General features: G+C 49.9%; 1 protein-coding gene across 14 annotated transcripts in view; it reads left to right on the top strand.

Moving 5' to 3' along the window:
• Window positions 1–14,632, top strand: part of Efcab6 (EF-hand calcium binding domain 6) — a 225,839-nt gene that overhangs the window by 145,235 nt on the left and 65,972 nt on the right. For 8 of the 14 annotated variants that reach the window (XM_074084647.1, XM_074084646.1, XM_074084648.1 and 5 more), the window contains 3 exons: window positions 2,430–2,544; window positions 4,713–4,846; window positions 9,854–10,086. The exons of 2 other annotated variants lie outside the window; for them this stretch is intronic. In XM_074084647.1, the coding sequence (XP_073940748.1) occupies window positions 2,430–2,544; window positions 4,713–4,846; window positions 9,854–10,086 (482 nt within the window). Of the gene's footprint in view, window positions 1–2,429; window positions 2,545–4,712; window positions 4,847–6,343; window positions 6,394–9,853; window positions 10,087–14,632 lie in introns of those variants that run through there. 4 more of the 14 variants (XM_074084652.1, XM_074084653.1, XM_074084651.1 and 1 more) reach the window with 3 other exon arrangements.

Genomic DNA, 14,632 nt, shown 5'->3' with positions numbered 1-14,632 from the left:
CAGCCCTTCGGTCTGCTTGGCCCCAGCCCTGCAACAAACACTCTGCACTGTTTCACTTGTGACCTCCATAGGCAAGCCTGGCCAAGGCCACACCCAACTGATGGACCAGGAAGGCCACAATGATCACCTTCCCATTCAGTTTGTCACCTGCATGGTGCCAGTTCCCCAGTCCCCTTCCCACATGCTAGTAGTAGACACCAATACAAAAGGAGCTGATGACCACACTGTAATTGTGGCCTCTCCTGTGTTGAGTCAAATCTAGACTGTGACGAAGTGGTTCACGGTCTGCACCTCTAGTCTGGAATTGGCATTGAGAGATGGGAGTAGGGAGAAACTGTCTCTGAGGGAGAGGGCCTTGTAGCACCCCTCGGAGGCCTCCCATCTTCTCCCATGGCAAGGAGGGGTTGTCACAAGGCATCCTCCAAGGCTCCAATCAGTCTGCCTTGTGTGGCCAGTGTGGGTGCCTGCTAGGGCTCCAGGGCTCCATGACGGGGTTCCCCCCTCCTTCCTCCTGTGTCATTTCCTGTCCATTTCTACCTCCCCTGTTCTTCATCCGGCTCAGCTTCCTTATTCCAACAAGGGTTCACCATAGCAATGGTTGATTAGATGGAATCCCAGGCCTGACAACTCCTAGTCACGTGACTGGGGCCAGTCACTTAAAGGCCCCCAAGCCTTAGTTTCCCCATCTTCAGCATGGGATTGGCAAGAGCACCTTTCCCCAGGCTTCTCATAAGGATTGGATGGGAGCTGTGTGTGCCTGAAAAGAGCTCAGCATGGTGCCTGGCATGCAGCAAGATGAACACATCACTGCCCAGGAACAGTGCCATGATGCCCACAGTGTAACAGCATCTTACCACAAACTGTTTCCCATCCTGTCTCAGTCCCGAAGCTTTACTCTGAAACTGTCGCACCGGAGCCACCTTATCTTCCTCATTCCCATATGATCCTGAGAAAAGCGGGACCTCAAATGCCATGTCCTTAAAACATCCCTTTCTGATCCCAAGGCTCTAGCCAAGCCACGGAAGTAACAGAAGTGGGCCAGGCCGGCCAAATCAGAATGTTCAAATAAAGTCAGCTCTGCAGCACTGGGCTCTGTGCAGTGGGTACGTCTGTGAAAGGACCTGCATCACTGGCACACAGCTGTCAGCTGCTCCTGGGAGAACAGGCTACACTGGACAGAGCCTGCTGGTGAGGCCAATGGCCCCTCACCACAGTCCATGTGGAGCTCTGTGGAGAGACTAAGCATAATTTACAGTGCCGTAGGCAACATAGCACTACTTGTCCACTGGTGCCACTGGATCGTGGCGTTCCCAGCCCTGTTGGTCCTGTACCTCTCCTCACAGACCCTGTCCCATTACCATCCCTGCTGGTGAGCTTCAGTAAACCTCACCTACCACCTCTGGGTATTTTCTTTGATCTCTCAGCCTCCATCCACTGCCCTAGTGCAGCTGGCCATAGACACTACTCCTCACACTCTTCACAGTCCTCTGCATGCTTAGCCATCCTGGAGAGCCTTTGTCCTCTGTTCCCATTGGGGTCAGCCATCCTACACAGCTTTGGCTTCTAGACACACAGATTCATTTTGAACTGTGATTCTGTGGTTTTTGCTGGAAGAAAACTGTGCTTCCTCCTTGTGAGTGAGTGTGAATATGGGAGAGCAGCCTATACCCCCAGCACTCCTACTGGGTGCAGCTCCCTCTCGGTACACAGCTGTCTAGGTTGTTGACTGATCAACCATTGATCCAAAGGTGTCAGCTGCCCAGAGTAGCCCAGTCAATCCATTTGCCTTAAGAAGGTGGCATCAGGAAGATTCTGCTCCAATGTGTACAACATAGGGAGGTGTGTTTTCCCAGTTGCCTCCCCACCACACACACACACACAAATAAATGGAACAGGAGGTGTGATTGCTGGGGGGAAAGGGTCAGAAATAACTGTCACAGGGAGAAGAAAAAAGGTGCCCATGGATTCCTTCCCCATCACCCAGCCACAGCTCTCCATGTGAACTATGGGTCATGATGAATCTTTAGTGAAAACCTTATTTTCTTTCTTTAAGCCACCTTGCTTTATTGTGCTTGTGTGTCCTTCAATGTAGGTGAATGTAAATCTGGCTTAGAAGACTTTTAAAAGCCACTGCAGGGACAATAGACATGAACTTGGCCACCCTGGCTGGCAGTGCCTTGGAGGAGTGTTGATGAGCTGCCCCTGGCCTGAGTGCCATGTGCCTGACCCCTTGTTCACTCACACACTCAACAAACACAGGCCTTATGCTAGGGCCCAGGCATACAGGACCCTGTCCCCGCCCTGGCAGCCTGAGTGAAGGCAGACAAGTAACAATCATGGGCTGGAGCCAGCGCAGGACAGGAGGGGCTCGGCCAAGCAGTGACACCAGACAACCTAACACCTCTCCACCCGCACCTCTTCCCTGCCAGGTCCTGGAAGACAGTGGGATGCCCATGGACGACACACAGTACTCTCTGCTGACCACCAAAATAGGCTACAAAAAGGAAGGGATGAGTTACCTGGACTTTGCAGCAGGATTTGAAGGTAGCGAGTGGCCAGGTGCACACCTGCCCTTGCATCATGTCTCCTGGGGTCCCACATGTCCTTCCTAGCTGTGCCACTAGACTGCTTGGAGATGTTGGCTAAGGTGCCAAAGCAATGTTTTTTCCAGGACAGATGTTTTTTCTTAATTTTATCTATATTTCAGCCCTTTCCACTAAGTGAAACAGAATTTTCTGTGGCACTTGGTCTGAGTCTTCTATAAGCTCAGAGCACAAATGATTCCTAAAATTTACTCAAAGCCCATTTCTTCAACTACACCTGATATCCTTGAAGCTTTTCCTCCTAAAAAGATGTTAGTTATGTGTAGTTAATAATTCCATGCTCAGGCCAGGCAAATATTGTTCCTCTCTCTTGACAGATAGGGATACAGAGATTCTAGAATGTTCAGTGATACCTGAGCTTATCACCACCCCCACCACCACTAGGAACCCATCCTGTGCTGTGAAAATGTGGGACTGGGTCCTCCCCTGTGCCACCTGCACCTTCTTAGGTTTCCCAGCAGTCAAGGGCAAATAGGACGACCCTCCTGAGGGCAAAGGCAGGTGGGCCTCCAGCCCCTGGAGGAGCCAATGTTGCTACCTTCTCTTTGCTCACAGCTCTGGCAAAGCCGTGGAGTTTGTGCATGAGGTCATGGAACACTCTTCTCACTGCTGCTAGTGCCCTACAGGGGGGCTGTTTATCCCAGTGGTCCTCGGCATGAAGTGTTCTTCTTGGCCCTCCTTTAGGAGGTGGCAGCATCTCCTCTGGAGAGCCTCCCCCAAATGGTGCCTGGGATCCCCCACCTCTGTCAGATTCACATTTGCCAACCTCAGGGAGAGGTCCTATTCCTGTGGGGGAGGGGGTGGGAGAGACAACATGGGCAGCTTTCTCTGGCTGTGTGTCTTAACACTCTTGAAGGAAGATGAATGGAAGGAAGGGAGCTTGTGTGGCCCCATTGGACCAGGGGCATTCCTTTATCAGGGGAGAGAGTGGGCTCAGGGTGAGCCAGTGAGTTCCCAGCAGAGTGGCCAAGCTCAGCATTTGTCTCTGCTCTGTGCCCCTCCCTTTGCTGCCCTTCCTTTTCTTGACATGTCCCCCTTACTCCCTCTGAACAACCTGGCTGACCTCCATCAGACCCCATTGGGCAAGATGCTGCAAGAGGGAAAGCCAGGCTCCATGACCCCAGGCCAGGGGTCAGCAATGGGTACTGCAGTGGAGTCAGCTCATCTGCCAGGCAGTAACCAGCTACCACTGTGCAGTGCAGGGGGTCAGAAGCTGGGCCCAAGACTAGACCAGAAGATGATCTGGGCACCCTGTCTCCACCACTGGGACCCCTGTGGGGTCCATCTGCAGACCCCACACATGGGGAGGGCTTGGCTGAAACATGCACAGAGAATCACACTTACAGCCATGTCCCCACATGAAATAGCTTTAGACAAGGTCCCCCAGGTGCCCCCAGCCCTGAGGGGAATGGATTGGGTTTTAGTAGTGGCTGTACCTCCTCGCTCTGTTGTAGGGAAGCGAGCCAGCATGATGCAGTCCCTAGCTAGTGGGCTCTAGAAGCGGGTGGGCTTCCATTCAGCTGTGGAGCCTGAGTGGTGCCAGGGCAGCTGGGGGACCCTCTGAGCCCCATCTCCTCTGAAAAGGCACAGGATCACTTCTTGGTGCTTCAACAAGGAGTGAGGCTCTACTTCACTGGGTGGTTGGGAAGGACCATGATACGGGTGAAGGCCCTTACCATGGTGTCTGACAGATACGTGGTCAGGACTGTCTGACCACAGACAGGGAAGAAATGACACATTCCTGTCATTAGGACATAACTCCAGGGACCAAAGAAGAGGCAGAAATTCTCTTCCTCTGCCCCTAGAGTTGGGAGATGAACAAGACACTATCCCTGCCCTCAAAGAAGGACAGAGACAGACATGAGATGAGTGAACACATCAGGGCGCCAAGTGCAATGTGGCCTCATAGTCTAGGGAACAAGTTCCTTTTGTGGTAATAGGAGCCTTTCTAAGAGATGGGAAGATTGGAAAGAAGATCCTGTGAAAGTCAATGGTGTGTCCATTGCAGGGCATAATGACTGTCACGAGAAGGGAAGCAAGAAGGTGCGAAAGTAGAAATCAAGAGGTGGGCGCGGCACTAATGGCAATCTCGTGTTCTGGTCATTTCAGATGCTAAACTGGGTGGGTCAGGTGTGCCTCTAGTGCAGTCTCCGGTTTCTTCAAAGACTCACTTGAACAGCCACTTTATATCTGCTGAAGAATGCCTAAGACTTTTCCCCAAGAGGCTGAAGGAATCATTCCGGGTAAGGTGTGACTACCACTCGGCTTCTCTGGGGCTTCCTTCTGCTCCCTGCCCTGCAGCCCACACAGGTGTCCACTCAGCCCCTGAACTCCAGGGGACACACAGCTTTCTCTGGAAGACTAGTTGGTTAGAGAGAAGGGCACGGAGCGGGAGTCTGACTCTGAGACCCTCCCCTTTGCTGAGGCCTCCTGCTGACTGATGAATCAGTTCAGCAGGGTACATTCCAGCCCTGGTGCCCTCTGTCTCTCAGGGTTTGGCATATTAAACTCATCTTCTTCCCGCTTGAATGCCCTGTTTCTACCTCTCAGCACAGATGTTTCTAGGAGGAGAAGTAAGGAAGGAGGCTCTTTCACATGGCCAGCCATGGTCAGTAGGCCTAGGACCCATGGTGTCCATTGCACTCCACTCGCTCACTCACCACACAAGTGTAACATACTCACCATGTGTTGGAATCCATGCTAAATGCTGGAGATGGGCCATCCAAGCCCTTCCTAGGGTGCTAATCTGCTCCAAGACACAGCAGCAAATAAACAAGTCCCAGACAGTCCGTGGGCTCCTGATGAGGAGGCGGAGCATGCTATGGAGCAGTGGGAAAGACCCTTTAAGGTGTACTTCCTGGAGAAGGTGGCCCTTTTCTACCTCTGAAGCCCTAATCATGTGCTGGCCAGAAAAGGAGGGGCAAGCCATGGATAGGTGGCCCACTGGTGCAGACAGAGTCAGGCTCTAGGAGAAGACATGGCAGCTCACTGGGTGAGAGGCATAGCTTGCACATTGTGAACAACAGCCATTGGAAGGCAGAGGCAGGGACAGAGTGCCCTAAACTCTGTGCTGAGAGGTATAAACAGAGCATTCAAGCGGGAGGAAGAGAAGTTTAATTGCCATACCCTGGAAGACAGAGGGCACCGGGGCTAGAATGTACCCTGTTGAATCAATTCAACAGGCAGGAGGAGGGAGAGAGAGGGGTTCCCCAGAGGAGAATGGAGGGGGATGAGAGCAGCTGGCAGAGTGAGCCTCCAAGGGGTGGTGCTGGGCTGGAGGCAGCGTGAACTCTCTTCCCACACTGATCACCCACTGGAGGCTCATTCTGGTCACCAAGCCCCTGTTTTAAAATGAATCTATGAAGACTATCTGGGTTTTCCAGGTTGGGTCTGACTTGAAACATTCTGTGCATTTGTCAGTTCATACATCCTAATTTTTTCTTTGAAAGAATATGATCACCCTGTGCATACATGGAGGAGGTATGGATCAATATTGAATCCACCCTACTACCCAGCCACAAAGGCAACCTGTGAATCATCAGGGCATAGCTGAGCATGGAAGTAGCAGGGGCTGTTGGATGGTGAGAGCAGGCCTCTCTAGAGAAGGAAGCCCAGCTGGGTGGGAGGCAGTGGCCACTGGAAGGAGAGAAAAAGGGCTGGGGAGTAGACATCCCTCCATGACGGTCCCCAGCATGCCAAGGCTGGTGGCTACTGTGCTCACCCTGCCCATTGCGTTGCAGACTTTACTCTGGCCTCTGCTTGGTCTCTCTCTTGCTCACCTCACAGCGAGGTAGGAGATCCCAGCTCCATGCTGGCACCATTCTTCCCGTGTTTGTATAACCACTATAATTTGGCTATGTCCTGTACTTTCTAAGACGATCTTTATTTTAAATAAACAATGTATTGATTGAGTGAATGTTCACCAACCCCCACTCTGTCAAGGAGCTTGTAACCTAGTGAGTAAAACAAAGTCATGGGCCCCTCATTGCCAGCTTGGGCGAGACAGGCCAGGGTGCAGGTACCCTTGGGGTTCCCTTCACAGGGACACACAAGTGGACAAAGCCTGCATATGGATCTTTGAATGGAGAGAAACAGTCACTTAATTTAGTGAGCGCCTACTCTTGATCATCCATAATCTTTCCTCATCAGTAATGGGGAAAAAAAGTTTTTTGGGTTCGTAAAGCTTTGAAGTAGTTCACAACTCTTTTGTTGTTCATGTTGGTGGTGTCACTGTCCAGCCATGTGGACTCCACCTGAGCCCTGGTCAGGTCTGCAGATCATGGCAAGATTGATTGGGCACATCATACCTTAGCAGGCCAGGCCAAGACTGGAGCCACTGAATAATAAAGAAGCAGGAGCAGAGACTCCTTGAGTGACTTAGGGACATGCCCTGGGACAGAGCCACACCCGGGTTCTCTGTGGCCCTATGGGCTGACCTTTACCTGGGGCTCACCTGGAATCATGGCTAGAAAGGACACACGACATCAGCTTCCCTCTGTGTCTCTGCAGGTTAAAATACAAGCAGGATGAACCAGCCCCACAGGTAGGGTCTCTGTGCGATCACTTTCCTCAGTTTTCATTTCCTGGTCTGCCCTGGGCATCTGGCCTTATGGGATGCTCGCATCAACACACAGCTCTGATCAGGCACCACCTAGCTTTAGGATAAGCCCTGCTCCTGCCTGACCTGTTCTGCCATGGCCTTCCCTCCAGCTTTGACTCACTCTTCTTCTGCTCCACACTTCAGTCCACTCTGCCTCCAGGCCTCTGCACATATTCTGTTCCTTTACCTGGGTGGCTCCTCCTCCCCCTTTGACCAGCTAATGCCCGTGTAAGCCTCCAGAATTGGTGTTCCCATTTTACAGCTGGAGAAACCGAGGGTCAGAGATGGGGAGAAACTTAGTCAAGGCCACACACCTAGTAAATATCATAGCTTGAACTGAAATAACATCTGTTTGACTGCAAAGCCTGTGTAATAAAATTAGGAGTCTTAATTCTGAGAAGTTAAGACTAAGTTTTGGGGATATAGTTAAAGTTAGTACACTTGTAAAGGTTAGAATTAAATAGGCTCCACAGCACCTATGATGTCCCTGCAGGGCAGCAATGAAGACTGGCGGGACACTGATCTCACAGTTGCTGTGTCATCTATTGCACTGAATTGCCTTCACTTCCCCTAAGAAGGACACTGAACTACACGTCTTTCTTCCCCAGCAGATGATGAAGACCTTGTTGTCAGGGGCCGGGCTTTAGTTGTCACTATGGCTCTGTACCTAGCAGTGTTTAGCTCGTGACAGATGCTAGGAAATACTTGTTGCTCCCTCCTCTGATAGCTTCCTCCCACAGATAACTGTTCGATCTCCACTCGGGGACAGGGGCTGTCACCAGGAACAGAAGGGATCCCAGGCCTCATGGGCATATTCTAGAGGGAAGGGAGGCAGCTCAGAGTCTCTAGTGAGTCAGGTGGGAATTGTGCCACAAAGAAAGACAGTGTGAGAGGCCAGCAACCAATTAGCTGGTGCTACTGTCTAGAGCGGCCAGGAGAGGCCTCTCCAGAAAGGCGAACTTGAGACAGAGTGAGGGAGAAGTAAACTTTGCACACACTGCAGAAAGGAGGGCTCCTGTGGAGGCATGGAGGCAGTTTGGAGTGCCAGAGAACAGCAATGGGGGGAAGTGGGAGGAGAGAGGCCAAGGGCAAAGAAACACAGAGCACAGGGGCTGAGCAGACAAGCAGCTTTAGCTGACTGGAGCTACACAGGGATGACAGTGGGGACAGGATGGCAAATGGGAGCCCATTTGGACGTTCCTGCAGAATCCAGGGGCCTGGGGAGAGGTACCAATTCCCAGTACACTGTGCAGAGAGCTGCACAGTGTGGATGTGTGAATACATGAACGTGCGGAGTAAGAGAAAGAGAGGAATCAGGACTCTGAGTATGTGGACCGAGAAGTGCCACCTGCAGAGGTAGAAAAGCCTAGTGGGGAAAAGAGTTGGGGCCAGGAGTTTGACTTTTAAGAAAGAGCGCCCCATTTGGAAATGTGGGTCTGGAGGATGTGAGGACTTACAGCTTGAGTTAGAGGGAACCCCTAACGAGCTGATGGGTCTGCAACCAGGGTTGCCCCTTGGGCAGGAACCACAGCTGGTTACATGTCTGCCTCCTCATGGAGGGTGATGACTCAGAGAGGTGGGGGCAGGATTTTTTCAACTGGTTTCCATGGTACTTAGCACAGTGACTACACATGCTAGGTGCTGAATAATGTTTGGTTAATGAATAAATGAGGGAATACAGATAGATCTTTCTACTAAATCCCAAAGTATTTAATTAGACACTTGAGTCAAAGCGGGGCTTGCTCTGTGTCACACACAACCTTACATGGAGGGAGCTGTGTGGCATGAGCGGGGCCACTGAGATAACTGGGGTGAGGGCTGATGGAAATGCAGGTATTGGGGCCACAGTAGCAACACCTCCAGCTGGAGACTCAGGAGGCACATTGCTGGGGATGGAGGAGACACAGCTGTTGGCCCAGAAACAGCCTCACACTTGCAGTCTAACTTTAGACAAGACAAACAGCATTTAGAGCACTACTTAACCAAACATGCCAGGCAGCAGTCTCAGTGCTTTGCACACGTTAGCACTTCTCTCCTCCCAACAACCCAAGGAAGTAGAGGGACTTTATCTATCACCTCCATTTTACAGACAAGAAAATCAAGCATGGTCCAATATCGTATGCAGACTCACACTGCCTCTGGGACATTCCTTCAGTCACATCACAAGTCCTGGCCACCCCTGAGCCTGTCTTCCCATCTGCAAAGTGGGAGTCCCTGGTCGCTGAACAGCACCATGGGCAGAGCAAAGGGCCTGCACAGAGTGCTGGCCCTGGCTGGCTCCTGGTGTGAAATCAGCACAGTATTTGTTCACATGTGCGCAGAAAGGCATGGAGAGCAAGGTCCTTAAATGTGCTAGAAAGACCCAGCACACTCTTCTTCCTCTCGGTATGGGAAGGACAGATGCTGCAAACTGAGAGTAGGAAAGAAGAAAAAGCCACCCTGCCCGCACTCTCCAGCTCCTCACCTTGGAATAGGGAGAGAAGTTTGTGATTCCTGGGAGAAGTCATTGGGACCAGGACTGGGGAGCCACGAGATCTCCAAAAGCTTCAGGGTAGCCATGACAGAGCCATGACGGAGCTATGCAGTACTGGCAGCGTGCGGCGCCCAGGTGTGGGGGGGAAGGGCTCTGATGGGTGCGTTTTGTTTCCAGGACCCCTACTCCGCCTTCTTTAAAGTAGACACTGACATGGATGGCATAATCAACATGAACGATCTTCACAAACTGCTTCCACAGCTGCTGCTCAACATAAAAGATGACGAGTTTGAACGCTTCCTTGGCCTCCTTGGCTTAAGACTTAGTGTCACATTAAATTTCCGGGAATTTCAAAACCTGTGTGAGAAGAGACCCTACAGAACAGATGACGCACCTCAAAGACTCCTTAGGTAAGAAGGCAGGGCAGTGTCTGTGAAGGACAGCAGCTCCTCTGTCTGCAAAGAGGTACAAAGAACAGCAGAGCACACGCTTATCTTTTCCTAAATTCAAGAAAAACCTCCCAGGTTGTATGCATTCAAGGTAGAAGACAGGTACTGGGGGTTGAACTCAAGATCTCACACTTGCTAGGCAAGCACTTTACCACTTGAGCCATGCCCCAGTCCATTTGCTTTTAGTTTGTTTTTCAGATAAGGTCTCATGCTTGTCCCTGCGCAGGCCTCAGATCTCGATCCTCCTGCCTCTGCCTCCTGAGTAACTGGGACTAGAGGCGTGCATCACCTAACACAATTGGAGCATCATTTTATATCTCTCCAGCTATGATTCTAGCCTTTTCTTCATGTGTATAAACATATACATGTATTTATTTTTCTATTTCTTAACCTGGAATCAGATGAGCATGTTTATTGCTTAACCATTTAGGAACAAAGCTTCAGAGGCCTTTAAACACACACTGAACTCTGCCTGAGGCTTAGCCCTGACATGGGGTCTCTCTTCAGGGCCAAGTAGGGGGCTGTACATGAGCTGGGCTCAGGTACCCCCTTGTCAAGTGAACTTATGCTCCATACTTCTTTACCACCAGGGGTTTGTCCAGAGGATAGAGGTGAATTCAGGAGCAAAGATCATCTCGTGGCAGTCTCGAGGGACTGAGATGTGCCTCCTGCCTCTGGAGACACAGGGACCCCCTTCTAGCAGTGTTGTCCTAAACCCCTGCCCACCCCACATGGATTCACACCCAGCCAGGAGACTTTCAATGCCCCACCGGGCTCCTCCCCTGCTTCTCTTTGTGACCTCTTTCTGCAAAAGCAGACCTTCCTAGGAGGCTGTCACAGGCAGCACCCATTGACATCTGCCGAATGCTGACATCCATAAATGGAGCAGCCAGTCAGCCCCTTCTTGACCAGTTATTATAAGAATTAATTTTTGAGATGCTGTCTGCTAGGCTAATGCAGAAGTGGACTTTCTGATATGATGACACAGCGTAATGGTAACAGTCGCTGCTCTATTAGCTTTTGAGGCACTCAGGGCCCCAGGGGCTCCATCCGACCACCTTTCTACCGGGGCATGTGGCGCCTCCAGAACCACAGCCACAATGCCCAACTGTCATGACACTTAATGAGGCTACCAAAGGGCCTTTGATCTGGCACTTTATTTATATTTTTCTCTGAATTCATAGATTTTATTTTAGTTGCTACTAAAAAAAAGCAAGAAAATGATTGTAGTCTTCCTAAGCAAAGTGGTCACATGACACACGAGCTGGCCACCTGCGTCTCCTCACTCAGGCTCTGAGGAGCTTTAATGTGGACTTGATTGCTTAAAAACAGAAAAATCCTTCCAGAGAATTTCCTGGCTAATGTGCCCAGAGTGAACATGGAGAGTTTCAACGGTAGAGCACAATCCTGCCCTTCCAGTGGCTCGGCCTTGTCCTCTGAATCTGTTCACTCACTGTGTGTTGCTAAGGACTGACTCTGCTGGACTCTGTCCCAAGACTAGGTGGTAAGAAGGTGAACAGGGCCGATACCCCTTCAGGGGCTCACTTTGGATGTGAGACCAGAACAAAAGTGAGGAGTCATATTGAAGTCAAGGAGGACTGCAGGGCCAGGAACACAGGCAGGGGAGAGCCAGGCCACCATGCAAGGTGCTAGGGAGGAGTAGGGGCATGGGCACTGCACCTTGACACATGAACAGGGCTTGGTCAGGGCATGCTAGAGGAAAGGTCACTCAGGCCGGGGAATGGCATTTCAAGTTCACAGAGGTGAGGGTGTGGAGCACTCTCAGGGGCCTGAGCGGATTCATGTGGAGGAACAGCTGCATGGAGAGGCATGGAGAGAGAAAGCATGAGGATGGGCCAGCAGATCTGGCACTAGGCAGAGTTTCGCTTTACCGGGCAGCACTGGGGTTGTGTGTGGTGAGGAGAGGGAGTCTCTTTGTGCTCTAGAAAAATCCTTTAGCCGCCCCAAGTGGAGCAGGGATCCAAAGGAGTGGGAGCCAAGCCCATGGGACCCAACTTGGCCCCCAAGGGTGGGGGGACAGCTCAGAGACCCACACACAGCGCTACTTCTGAGAGCCCTGTTCTCCCTAGCCAAGCCCTATGCTGTGCTGCATGGAGATGCCCTGCAAGCAGGCATTGCTATCTGATTACACGCCAAGGAATTGGATCTTGGACAAGAGTTAGTGTCGCGTCCCTAGAACTGAGTGAGGGGTGGTGGGAAAGGAAGGGCTCCCAAGAGCCTGTTGGGAAGGGTCACCTTCTCTGCCTAGAGTGCTTGCTTCTCCCCCTACCCAGCCTCACACTTCCCACCAAGCCAGCCCTCATGCCATCCATCCCTTTCTAAAAGCCCTCCTGGCCCCGTGGCTGGCCCCTCTGAGCTTTGAGTGCTGTGTCATCAGAATACAAGGCTTTCGGAAACTTTGAGTTTGTCACTTTGTGGGAGTGAGGGCACTGTCTTGTTTGCTTCATGACTGCAAGCATTTCCATTTCCAGAGACAATGGCACCAGTTGGAATGACTGGTCCAGTGACTGCTCCATTTCTCCATCAGCCTGCTCCTTCCAGGCACCTGTTTCAAACACACCTGCCTTGACCATTTGTCTACTTACAATGCACATTAAGTGCATTTTGGTGCATGAACAGAGTAACGATGGAAACACTGCCACTGAGTCCTTTTCACAAGGTTAGACCACACGGATTCTTATCATGAAATACCACATAATCAAGTCTTTCCGGAGGAACGAGCTGCTGAATGAAAATACAAAGTTCCATTTGTTCCTCGAAATGCACCATTCACTCACTGAGCACTTTGGCACAAGTGTCCAGGCTGCTGTCATTGCTTCAGTCCAGGGTCCAGCCCGCCTCTGTGTTCATCTTCTGATTCTCTGGAAGCCTCTTTCTGTCTCACTTTCATCCTTACCCACTTGGGCATGAAGTAATAATTGTAAATTTTCAGCTGTGTTCATGAAATCTCATATAATACTACGAAGGTGGTGTTGTGTTTTCTGGAAACCTGAAGGCTTGGGTGCTGGTCAGTGGTGGCTCACATCAGCTTCCTCTCCTCTTGCTAAGCAATTGTTTTCTGTTTTTTCCTTGTTATCTTCTTTCTGGGTGTAGTCGGGAACAGTCGATGAGTAATGATTACATATTTTTAGGATAATTAAATAGACCTTGTAAAATTAAAACCAGTATCTCTTAAGACCTGAAAATTTATCATAGAAATACAGGAGGGTTCAACAGAGCCATGTGGTAATTGCAAGAGAAAGCGAACTTTATTTTATAAGGAAAATAAGTTAACTTTTTTTCTTCAGATGCTCTCTAAGAAAAAATAAAAGTCTAATATGGTCTCTCAATTTGGCATCGTGGTACTGCCGGCCTCCAAATGAGTCGGGAGAGCGTTCCCTCTGGTTTCTTTTCTGGATTGGATAAACTGGTTATTATCTGGTAGAATTCACTAGTGAAATCATCACATCCTGAAATGTCCTTTGTTGGGAGTTTTGTCACTGTTAATCCAGTTAATTTAGCAGTCACACAGTCATTCGGGGCTTCTAGTTCTTCTTGAGTGAGTTTTGGTGAATTTGTGACTTTCAAAGTATTGGTGAATTTCATCTGAATTGTCAGATTAATGAGCATAAGCTGTTTGTAGTATTCCCTACTTGTCCTTTGGGTACCTGTGGGATGTGTAGTGACAGTCCTTTCACTGCTGAGATGGGAGGTGGCATCTTCTCCTTTCCTCTTGGTCAGTTTAGCTAAGGCTTATCAATTTTATTGCTCTTAAAGAACCAAGTTATTTTTTTATTGGCTTTACTGTTTATCTGTTTTTAATTTCCAGTGAGATTCTGGAATTCTGAATTTCTGAATTACCTTTACTATTTCCTTCTTTCTGCTTGTTTTGGGTTTAATTTTCTCTTTTTCTTTTTTTTCAATTGGAAACTCTGGTGTTTTGAGTCCATTCTTTCCTCGTCAATGCCCTTTCATTTCCTCCTGTGCACTGGTGCAGATGTGTTTCACAGCTTTGGATATGTTGTAGTTTTTATCTTTGTTTGTTCATTCCAATACATTTTTTAATTTCTCTGGAGACCTCTTTTGTACCTGTGGATTATTTAGAAGTGTGTGCTATTTAATTTTAAAATACTCGCAGATTTCCAAATATCTCTTATCCTCCTCTTTTGGCAGTACTGGGGTTTGAACTCAGGACCTTACACTGGCTAAGCAGGCGCTATACCACTTGAGGCACACCTCTAGCCTTCCCTCTTTTTTTTTTTTTTTTTTTGCATTGGTTATTTTTGAGATAGAGTCTCAAAAGTCCAAGCCAGCCTGGACCTTGATCCTCCCATTTGTGCTTCCCCACATGGCTGGGATGACAAGTGTGCACCACCACCATGCCCAGCTTTCAATGATTGAGATGGGGTCTCAAAAACTTTTTGCTGGGGCTGGCTGTGAATCATGATCTTCCAGATTGCTAGGATTACAGCCTTGAGTCACCATTCCTGGCCTTCAAATCTTTTTG

Source organism: Castor canadensis, chromosome 8, assembly GCF_047511655.1.
Source record: "Castor canadensis chromosome 8, mCasCan1.hap1v2, whole genome shotgun sequence".
In the NCBI taxonomy this organism is placed as follows: domain Eukaryota; kingdom Metazoa; phylum Chordata; class Mammalia; order Rodentia; family Castoridae; genus Castor; species Castor canadensis.
This window is presented reverse-complemented; position numbering and strand designations above follow the sequence as displayed.